The sequence below is a fragment of the Colobus angolensis genome, unplaced genomic scaffold (assembly GCF_000951035.1).
Source record: "Colobus angolensis palliatus isolate OR3802 unplaced genomic scaffold, Cang.pa_1.0 Scaffold53, whole genome shotgun sequence".
Lineage (NCBI taxonomy): Eukaryota > Metazoa > Chordata > Mammalia > Primates > Cercopithecidae > Colobus > Colobus angolensis.
In genome coordinates this window covers 10,522,646-10,533,363 of record NW_012118821.1, presented here as the reverse complement: position 1 = coordinate 10,533,363, position 10,718 = coordinate 10,522,646, and the positions used below count along the sequence as shown (strand labels likewise).

General features: G+C 53.2%; 1 protein-coding gene across 2 annotated transcripts in view; it reads right to left on the bottom strand.

Annotated features, from left to right (window-relative positions):
• Positions 1-1,047: 1,047 nt before the first annotated feature.
• The window catches only part of TSSC1 (tumor suppressing subtransferable candidate 1), a 173,634-nt gene continuing 163,963 nt past the window's right edge, over positions 1,048-10,718 (bottom strand). For both annotated transcript variants that reach the window (XM_011960956.1, XM_011960958.1), the window contains 4 exons: positions 8,774-8,910; positions 5,872-6,039; positions 4,253-4,420; positions 1,048-1,597 (listed from right to left, as the gene is read on the bottom strand). In XM_011960956.1, the coding sequence (XP_011816346.1) occupies positions 1,423-1,597; positions 4,253-4,420; positions 5,872-6,039; positions 8,774-8,910 (648 nt within the window). In that variant the 3' untranslated portion in view covers positions 1,048-1,422. The remainder of the gene's footprint in view (positions 1,598-4,252; positions 4,421-5,871; positions 6,040-8,773; positions 8,911-10,718) is intronic.

The window sequence follows — 10,718 nt, the reverse complement described above, 5'->3', positions numbered from 1 at the left end:
CTGTGTGCCGCTTCCAACAGCCCCACCCAGCTGTGTACCTCTCCTGACTCCCCACCAGCAGCGCCCCTCCCTATGGCCCCCATCTGTGGACCCCCCCCCAGCACTTGTCCTCTCCCCCAGGACCCCACCTTTTCACTCTTCCCCTATGGCCTCCACTTGGCTGTGAACTCCCATCTATGAAAAGAAAATCCAGGATGTGGCCGTCTGGGTGCACAGTGTCCTCAGCAGCACAGCACACATGCTGGCGGGGGGCACTGCAGCAGGAACATGTCCTTATTGCAGGCTGGGCGATGCCTGTCCTAGAATCGTCAAAGCCCGGAGCTGACGGGCCTGTGAGCTCAGCCCATCCTTCCCCATCATTACGGATGAGGTGACTGGGGCAGCAGAGCACAGAAGTGGCCCCTGCAGGGACACCTGGCCAGGGGGAGGCTTAAGGGAGTCGGAGCCCCAAGTCCAGGGCCCAAGTGGCTTCTCCAGTGGGAACACGCACCAGATGCACAGAACAGGCCCCGCACAGCCAAGGGAACCACGAACCGAGGCTGCGCGGTCAGTGTTTGAGGATTCCTAAGGAGAGGCACTGATGAGTGAAGGAGCCTGTGAGCGTGGGGTCCCCGACAACTGAGACGTGGCAGCCCAACGCCAAGCTCCCCGGTGAGGGAGGACAGGGTCCCCGACAACCGAGACGTGGCAGCCCAACCCCAAGCTCCCTGGTGAGGGAGGACCGCACCTCCAAGGCCACCAGCCAAGGTGGGCAGGACAGAGCACAGGACAGGCTGCAGAGACCAGGAGAGGCCCAGGACGGGCAGAGCCTGTGTCTACAGCAGTGAAAATGCATCACACCAGTTCAGCCCAGGACGCGAGCCGGGTGCCCACCACTGCCGCAGCCAGCGGGAGTTCCACGGCCCCCGGGAGTTCCATGCTAGGGCGGCGTGGAGAGCACACGTCTGTCCATCTGCATTTTTCCTGGGTCAGGAAAGAGAAAATGGACAAAGACCCAGGAGATGCAGTCGCAGGGCAGAGCTCCTGAAAGAATGAGCCGAGCACCTGTGCAGCGTGGACTTATTTTATTTCATTGTTTACTCTGAAGAGAAAGAAGGGTTACTATTGCAGGAACATTTTTTAAAAAAGTGAAACTCCTAACACCCTTAAAACAGAAAACGTTATTCCCATAACAATGTGGGGCTCCCTCTCTGCCGACAGGGACTGGGTTCGGGCGTTAGCTGTGCCGTCGACAACAGCCCCATTCACCCCATTCATAAACGCTGCTGCTAGAGGAAGGGAACAGCGGCTCTCCCAGAGACGGATCACCCTCCCAGAGACGGATCACCTGGAAAATGAGTCACCTCCAAAGAGCTGTGACTGTTTGAGAACCTGCCAAGAGCATAACCACCCAGTGGAGCCCGGATAACTCAGGCCCGGGAGTCACAGCAGGATGTGGTACTTCAGGGCCCTGGGTACCCTGTTGATCACGAGCCTCCCGTCATAGCTCAGGGAGGCAAACAGCCACGGGTCGGCCGAGGACCAGTCCACAGCGTAGACGCTGTCCTCATGCTCCTCGTAGGTGGCGATGATGTTGTCCTGCAGGGGCTCCTTGCTCCTGCAACGCAACAGAGACGGACGTGAGCTCGGCAGCTCCGGTGGGCCGGCCAGGAGAGGCACAGGCAGGACGCGAGCGCTGCCCTCGGGAGACACGAGAGGTCCTGGGGCCTCAGCTTTCTCCGCTGTGGGGTGGGAAGAATTAGAGGAGAGCACGCTAAGGACAGTGGGGTGGTCCCTGCGGAAGCCCAGAAACGCTCACTGTCGCCGTGAGGAGCAGGCATTTCTCAAAGGGTTTATGGAAATCGGCGACATTGGCACGTGGTATCTTGGTTGCTTCTGTCCTTGGCCCACGGGTGCCTGGGGTGATACTCTGTCCGAGGTCTTCCAAGGGCTTCCTTTGCTCAGGGGAAGGACTGGGGGAAGCGGTCACCGTGTCTGGACAACACAGGATGTAAAACCCCTGTCGCTTGGGCAGAAAGGACCCTGGGAAGCAGCTGGTCCAGCTCCTGGCTGTGCAGGAGTCAGAGGCTGGGGCGCGAGGGGCCTTGCTAGGATGGGAGTGGGGCTGGGCTGAGGATTTCCCCCCATGACACCAAGAGGAAGACAACCTTAGCCCAGTGGGAACAGCAGGGGCGTGACCGGCCTGGCCTCACCCGGGATGTTTTCCCACCTCGCCTCCCTCGACTGAGTTACCCTCACCGGGAGCCCTGACCAGGGGATCCTCACACAAGAGCCACCACTTCCTCAGCATACGGTGTGCGCGTGGGGAGGGGCCCTGCCTGGCTCACAGCGGCCACTTTCCGGCGGACACAGGCTTCTCTGGCACTTTCTTCCCATTTCACAAAAAAATTCCCACTTAATTTGTGTACCGCATTCGAACTACTTTTGCATTTCTTTGTAGGAAAATGCTTCGCCCCCCCCACCAAGACGGACCCTCCAGAACTCGCACGATCACTGGGAAGTTGGCTTCCCACCAAGTGGACCTGCCAGTGGTCAACTGCTGTTGTGGGACAAACGCCAGGTGCAAATCCTCAGGGGGAATAATGGTTTCCTGAATGCAGCAGGACATCAGGACTGAGGGGTGTCCTAAGACATCTGTGCAGCCCTGATCACCTCCTTCCTTCTTGCCTTGCTCCCATGACACTGCCGCCTGGAGGACAACTCCAGCAGTCTTCCGACCAACGGGCCCATCGGGCTTCCTCCCTAACAGGGACAGACATGGTGAGCAAGTGCAGACTCCCTGGGCCACTGGCAGAGAGGATGGTAAAGGAAGCCAGGCCCAAAGGCACCAGGAGACCACTGGGCACACTCCGCCGTGCGTGTGCTTAAATACTATTCTACGGCGGACTTGAGTTTCTAAGGATCGAACAGAAAAACAACAGAGTCTGGCTCACGCCTGTAATCCTAGCACTTTGGGAGGTTGAAGTGGGCAGATCTCTTGAGCTCAGGAGTTTGAGACCAGCTTGGGCAACATGGCAAAACTCTGTCTCTATAAAAAATTAGCCAGACATGGTGCCGTGCACCTGTTGTCCCAGTTAATTGGGAGGCTGAGGTAAGAGGATCACCTGAGCCCAGGAGTTCAAGGCTGCAGTGAGCCATGATCGTGCCACTGCACATCAGCTTGGGTGAGAGAGTGAGACCCTGTCTCAAAAACAAAACAAAGCCAGCAGAGTCAAGAGACAAACAGATGGGCCCATCGCCACTGCAGAAGAGAGTCTGAAGACAGAGGTCTTCTCACTGAGGAACTTTAGACCAAGTTCAGGTGGGTAGGGGAAGAATTCAGACAAAAAACAGTGCAAAGGATCCCAAAACAGAGTGACAGACCCCACCATATTTCAGGAGGTTGGACCCCACTGTCCAGCTTCACAGGGTTTTATTCCAGAACCTCCTTCCTCTGGAACCTGGGGCATGAATGTCTGCGGTTGCATCTGAGTCGCGCCCAGTCACCCCCCAGGAAGCAGCTGCCACTTGTGAAGGTGGGCCACTGAAGGACACAGGGACCCTGGCACTGCACCACTGACCAGATGCGGGCATGAAGAGGGTGCCCTTAGCAATCTCCCATCTCACCTAGGATCGGAAATCAAAGTGCACCAGGAAAAGCTTTGGGAAAATCCAGAACAATGATGGTATGACTAGAAAACACACATCACGGTTGACCACATTTTGTAGAGTATCTAGAAGCGAAGTAGGACCTGCGTTTGAACTGGGAAGGTTGGCCTGGAGTCTCAGCCCTGCCACCAGTCAGTGGAAGGCCCGTGAGCTGATGGCCAACAACCTGACCCCAACACGCTCAAATCCACGCCAGTGAAGACACTGATTGTGATGCGTCTCTTACAGGGAGTGCTGTGAGGATTGGGATATATTCGTTCTCATTATTGTTCGTGCTCAAGTTTGAACACCAGTGACAGTCTTTTAAATCTTACAGATTTAAAATATTATTATTATTATTGCATTCAATAAGAATACAAACACAAACACAGAGAGATCTATTTTAAAACCGCACCTAACCCCAACCCACCTGCAGTGCCTCCCACCTGGGCTGCTAATGACGGCACCCCTGGAACTGTGGGTCCCCACAGCTGCAGTGGGGAAAGAGAGTGTCCCCCAGACGCACACCTGGAAGCTTTCTATCTACACAGCCTGGCTCGGGAGATGGCTGTGGGGAAAGGAGGCTCTGGTACGGCGTGAGCCGCTTTGCAGTGCATGCCCTTACTTCTCTTCGGAACGGTGGTCCTCCTGGTCACTGATGTCATCGTCGTCTACCAAGTGGCCGAAGGGCTCCGACGAGATGGACACCATGTTGGAAAGGATGACTCTGCTGTCACTGCTGCCAGTGAGGACCAGCTGGTCATGAGAGTGGTTGTAGCGGACGTTCCACACCCTGCAGAGGGCAAGGCAGCTACTGAAATGACCCGCCACCCGCAAGCAACACCAACAACACGCCACACCGGCTCTGAGGGCCCCACCAGGCTGGGGCTCACGTTAGACACTGCTGTGCAATCAGCCTCAATCACAGGGCCTGACATAAGGCAGTTTTCCACTGAGGTTGGGTTTACTGTAGCTTTCTCTTGAGTCCTGACAGACAGATAGGGAAGACTAAATGTTGGCTGAAACCTGCAGGAGGAGAAGGCTTATCATTCAATATTTCAGACAAGCTTTCTAAAATCAAAAAAAAAAAACAAAACAACAACAACAAAAAAACTGCCCCAGAAGCAACATGTGGATTAGCGATATCCTATAATACCAAACAAGCCTCACGGTGATATCCTGTCATATCAAACAAGCCTCACGGCATGTTCCCAGTTGGCAGTGACTGTGGGTCCTGAGACCAGGGCATGGCAGCCTCCTGGGGCACAAGGGCTGTCCTTGGTTTTGGCTACTGGGATCAGCTTTCTTTCTGGCACGGGTCCTAGAGCCCGGGAGCTTCTGCCTCCCAGTCACGCTGAGGCCAAAACAAGCTCCAGGCCCAGGTGGCAGACAGTGCTGGGTCCTTGACACTAGGAGGTGCACCCAGCATGGCCAGGGGCACAGGGAGGCCCAGCCACTCAGACCACAGGACATTCCAGCAAGTCACTGAATTTATCAGAACTGTGCACTAGTAATCCAGGCTTAAAACAATATAGCTTCAGATGAGTAATTCAAACGATCCAGAGATGCAGGGAATGCCCCTCTTTGACTAGGGGAGGAATCCTGAAGAGCTTTTGGCTCTTACTCTTTCAGACATTTCCTCCCCATACCTCTGTCACTCACACTGGTGTACACCCCTGTGTGTGCACACACGTTTTATTTGCATAAAAATGGATTCATGCTGTACATGCCACGGTACAACTTGATCTTTTTACTTAGCAAAAAGTACCCAGCACATTAAAAACATTCAAATAATATGTTAGGGAGAATGAGTGACCTCGGACATCTTCCCACAGCCACACAGAGACGCTCCACATTCTCCTGACAGCTGCCTCATCTCCGCTGCACGGATGTCACCTAATTTACTTAACCAGTCCCCTAGTGATGGACATTTGGGTGGTTTCCAGGTTTCCGGCATTACAAACAATGCCGCGTGAACATCTGTGCGCATTTATTTTTGCATACTTGAACCAGCACTGTTTCAAGAGAAAACAGAATTTAATGTTTTTCTTCTTTTCCTATGTTTATAAATCACAAACATTCAGATTTGGAATTAGTGTTTCTTTAGGAAAACTAAAACTGGATTGATTGAATGATGCACAGCAGCACAAACGAAGCTGGTTTGTGTCTTTCCCAACGGTAAAGTAATTAGCAAAATCAATTGCATGATCCCCTCTTCCCTGAAGCAGCCAGGAGCGGCCCTACCAGTGGGAGTGCTCCTCCAGGGTCTTCACGGGTTCAGTGACGTTTCGGGTGTCCCAGAACTTCACCTTACAGTCGTCTCCGCAGCTGGCCAAGTAGTACTGCTTGTTGGGATTGAAGTCAAGATCCCGCACCAGCTGTCCGTGGGCATTCTCTATGCAATAGATCTGGCTGAGGGAGAAGGAAGAACAGTATAGGAAAATAGCAAACGGATTATGCAAAGCCACTGAGTGCTGCAGGCACGACTGGTTTCCCGGGACCCTGTCGAATCCCCCAGCCCCGGGTGCTCTCGTCTCCTCGGCGTTCCTGCCCTGCAGGAGGAGGCTGGCACCAGCGCCTCCATCCCAGCAACCCTGTGCGGTCAGGCCACGTTCATCTCTCCAGGAGCTTATCTGCAACCCTCCGGGCGAGCCATGGAAGGGATTTTGCTTTGCAGCCATTAAAAATGAGAGCATGCCAGAGGGGCTGCAGCCGCCACGGGGACGTGAGGCAGACGTCTGGACAGGATGCCTGACACATTTCTGGAAGGATGTAATGAAGAAGGAAAAGAAAAAGACAGGGAATGAAGGTAGAATATAGTGTTGGGAAATGTTATATATATATACATATATATATGTATGTATACGCACACAAATATCTATATATAGATCTATATATATACAGAGAGAGAGAGAGAGAGAGAGAAAGTGGGGAGCAGTGGGGAAGGCCATGGAAGCAGGAAGCGGCCGGCTATCTATCTATCTATGGATATATACAGAGATAGAGAGAGAGAGAGAGAGAGAGAGAGAGAGAGAGAGAAAGGGAGGAGCAGTGGGGAAGGCCATGGAAGCCGGAAGGGCCGTGTCAGCTGGGCTTACCCTTCCACTGTCCACACCAGCTCCGGGTCCAACACTGCTGGTGGCCAGTGCAACCCACCCGCTCCAGGTCAGGAGAAGGGGACTCTTTGAAATGAGTCACACAGCTGTTCACAGCGCATGCGTTTTCACACTCACGTGTGCATCTGTGTGCACACCCACATATGTATGTACACACACGCACACATCCACACATGAGAGGGCAGACGTGCACACACGCACTCACACACCTCACTTTGCCCTGGATCCTATGGTCTTGGCTGCTCCTCACAGGGTCTGAAGTCATAATATCCTGCCTATGGCCTCTGATGTCATGAATCCCAGAGGGCAGGTCATCCAGGTGGGGGGCTGGACAGTGGCTTGAAACAAAAGGTTGCAACCAGGAAAGCAAAGACCCCATGGCCTGGCGCTGCCCAGCGGCTCCCGCCTGCACGGCCTCCCCAGCAATGCCGTGGGCGGGACTGAAATCACTCCTGCATTGTTTACCTTCCTCACCTGCAGGCTTCAGTGGGGCTGATGAGCAATGGGGAACTTCTGTGCCTTGTAATTTGCGTCACTTATCTGAAGACCATCATTATTCTCCGCTCTCCAAGGTAGATGAACTCAATTCCTTTCCTCTTTTTTCTCTCACATTAGAACTCCCAGCCCTAAACCACTTTTAAATCTTCTGGTTTTTATATCCTGCACCTTTTCAATATCTTAATATTTCTTCCCTAAAATATAATACCTAAACCTTTAAATCTTTCAAGGGAAACAGGCAAAGGTAGAAAATTAAAAACTTGGCAGATTCCCAGGGAACTGGATGGACAGTCGCACGGGCACGATGTATTAACTAAAGGTTACTGCATGCTCCATTGCCAGTAACTGTCACACAAAAGCATCACACCACCTGAAAAAGCACCAAAGGCATCCTGGCTCCATGCAAACCAAAGCTGTTTGCAAAAGGAGAAATGACAGTCAGTGAGAAGGCGCCAGGACCCTCTGGGCTGCGCTGGCACGTCCTCACCATAGACACAACACGGGCAAAATGAGGCCACTGCCAGATGTCACCCATCAAAGCCACGGGCATCTTTTTGTTTGCTTATTTGTTTGGTCTGTAACGTCAGTCTTTGAGTTTCTTGTCTTCAGCTACTGAAATTCTTCATATCCTTCAAAGAACCATGCAGACGAAGGACATGATGACCACAGGACATGGAGAAATGGATTTCAGCAGGACGTTCATCACAGGCTGTCTGTGGTTTCCAGCTTCTGATCAGGAAACCAAACAAGCCCTCTGCACAGACGTGCACGAGGGAGGAAGTGGCGACTGATTCTTCATTAGCCCCTGAGTTTTCAGAGGGGCCTTGGAACTAAATCTAAAGTTGTGCCCCCACCCTGGAATCAACACGAGTTACTGCATGACATCCGTCTTTTCAGCTCGGTGATAAATCATGGTGTACTGAGGGGATAAACCGTATCTTAAAAAAGCTTGTGTGGGCTTCCGTTGCCACGGCAACAGACGTGCTACCATCACTCCTTTGCCTATCAAAATCACAACTGGAACAGAAAACTCGCTCTTATTTGTTCCATTAGAGCTGCTGGCTGTTGGGTATAATTACTTAAATGACAAACTATGATTGCCCTATGTAGGTGTGTCTCCAGAAGGCACAGCTACGGTCAAGGACGACCCCAGGAGAGACTTAACCTGGGGACTGCAGCTGTCAGCCTGCAGCGGCTCATCAGAGAAGGGCACCCTGGGGTCCCCATCTCGCTCGGTGTTACCAAAGCCCCAATTCCTAGTTTTCATCGTCAACCGCTGTTAATGTGGGAATATCAACATGGAACACTCAACAGCCACTGCGGTGCGCCAGTTCCGCGGCAGTGGATGTGCTCGCTTCATCTGGGGTGAAGAAACAAGATGAAGATTTATGATTTCCTACAAGAACGAGATGCAGACAAACCAACCATGCGCCCCCAAATGCATCTGGCTCACGATCAGCTCCACCGTCATCCCGGTTCTGCTGGCTATGGGAGGAGAGGACGCGGGGCCCGTGCGTGGTGGGCGCACTGACCTCATGCTCCGGGTGTCCCAGCCACGGAGGGTGGTATCATTCGCTGTGGCCACCTGAGTGCAGTTGTGATGCGGACTCCACCGTCCTGAGGTGAACTTCAGTTGTCCCTTTCCTTCCAGGGAGGCTGAGCTGGCCAGCTGCGAGTGCCATGATGTTTTCCAAAGGAAGAAGAAAAGCAGAAGAATGTGAAGTCTGTTCAGAAAATGCGAGAGGATATCCTATATTCAAGGACATTACGGAAAATAATTACTGAGAATAATTAGGAAGCTCTGTCTTTGTTTGCTTTCCTTAAATGGCAAAAATGAACCTTACTTGGGAAAATCTATAAAACTGAGCACAGCAAAAAATAGAAAGCATATTAATAGGCCTTTATTAAAGAGCACTTGCTTGCAAGTATGTGATTAGAGATAATCAACTCCAACTTCAAGGAAAACAATATAAAATAACTCAAACATCTGGCTCTCCCGAAAGAAAGAGACAAAACAAGTCAGGTCCACCTGACCGGTTCTGGAATAACAAAGGGACAAACACATTTCAGTCCCTCCAATGCTGTCTTCAGGGCACACCCTCTTCCCTCCCTTCGTCTGGAGGCCCACATGGCCTTCACCAAGCCAGTAAGCTGACCACGAAGACCTCAGCAAGGCCTTCTGGGGCTGCTGTTAGGGCTAAAACCTCCTCCTGCCTAAAAGAGGGTGGGCCCAGTTATGAGCCTGGGAGAAGATCCCCAGCTCTTTTCTCTGCCTGCCAGGGATTTCATGCACAAAGGCTGTGCATGTTGGCTACATTGTTATTTCAATTTGGGGTTTGAATTTCAATGCAAAGGACGACTGCTAAAGGCAAGAAGGGTCCAGGTCTGCCCCAGGGTCCTCTGTCACACCTGCCTCCAAGTCCTCCCGAGAGACGCAGTTCCCACCACTAATTCTGTTAACTTTCAAACCAGTTGTGCTCTTCAGAGCCCTCTGAGAGCAGCCTGGGGCAGGTGGCTGGTGAGGTGGGCCTGGCTGGGCCGAGGGCAGGTCCAAATGGAGCTGCTAGACAGGCTGTGAGAGGCCCAATGACCGAGCTGGTGCTGGAGTTTATTCACCATCTCACGAGATTTACCAAGGGGCTCTGCTGGGCAGGGGCAGGGTGGGCACCCAGGCTTGGGGTGAACAAGGCCTGGAGGTCCCTACAGAGTGAGTGCCCGCTGCGTAGACAGGAAGGGGCTCTGTCTGGAAACCACCACTCAGCACGGAAAGACAGGCGGTTCCCAGTGAGAAACAGGGCACGTCTAAGCCACGGGTAAAGGGCTTTCCGGAAAGAGCGCACCGGCTGCAGACGCTCCTTGTGTCTCCCAGCGAGAGGCCTCCCAACTTCAGAGGTAGCCACTGGAGGCGTGAGCTCTAAGACCTGGTCCCCCCAGTCCTATGCAAACAGGCTGTGGGAGAGACTGAGAACTCAAAACGGTCCTGGTCAGAAGCCGAGAAGGACCGTCATCAGTAAGAGATGAGACGCTGAGCTCAGTCAGGGAAAAGAGGCCTCAGGCCCAGGAAGAGCCACACCTTCATCTCCCACTCCTAAAGCCTGCTCTGATGCTTAGGAAAAGTTTCTGGCAACTGAAAGCCACCATTCTTGCAGAGCCTTGTGGTGAAAAGAGGTCAAGAGAAGGTGGGGACACAAGAGACCCATTGGGGGGACAGGGTACCCATGATTCCATATCTGGGCAGAAGTGAGGAGGCTGTGTCTGCATCTAGGCAGCCACAGGGGGCGTGTCCACATCTGGGCAGAGGTGACAGGGGCGTGTCCGCATCTAGGCAGCCACAGGGGGCGTGTCCGCATCTGGGCAGAGGTGACAGGGGCGTGTCTGTATCTGGGCAGAGGTGACAGAGGTGACAGGGGCTGTGTCTGTATCTGGGCAGCCACAGGGGGCGTGTCCACATCTGGGCAGAGGTGACAGGGGCGTGTC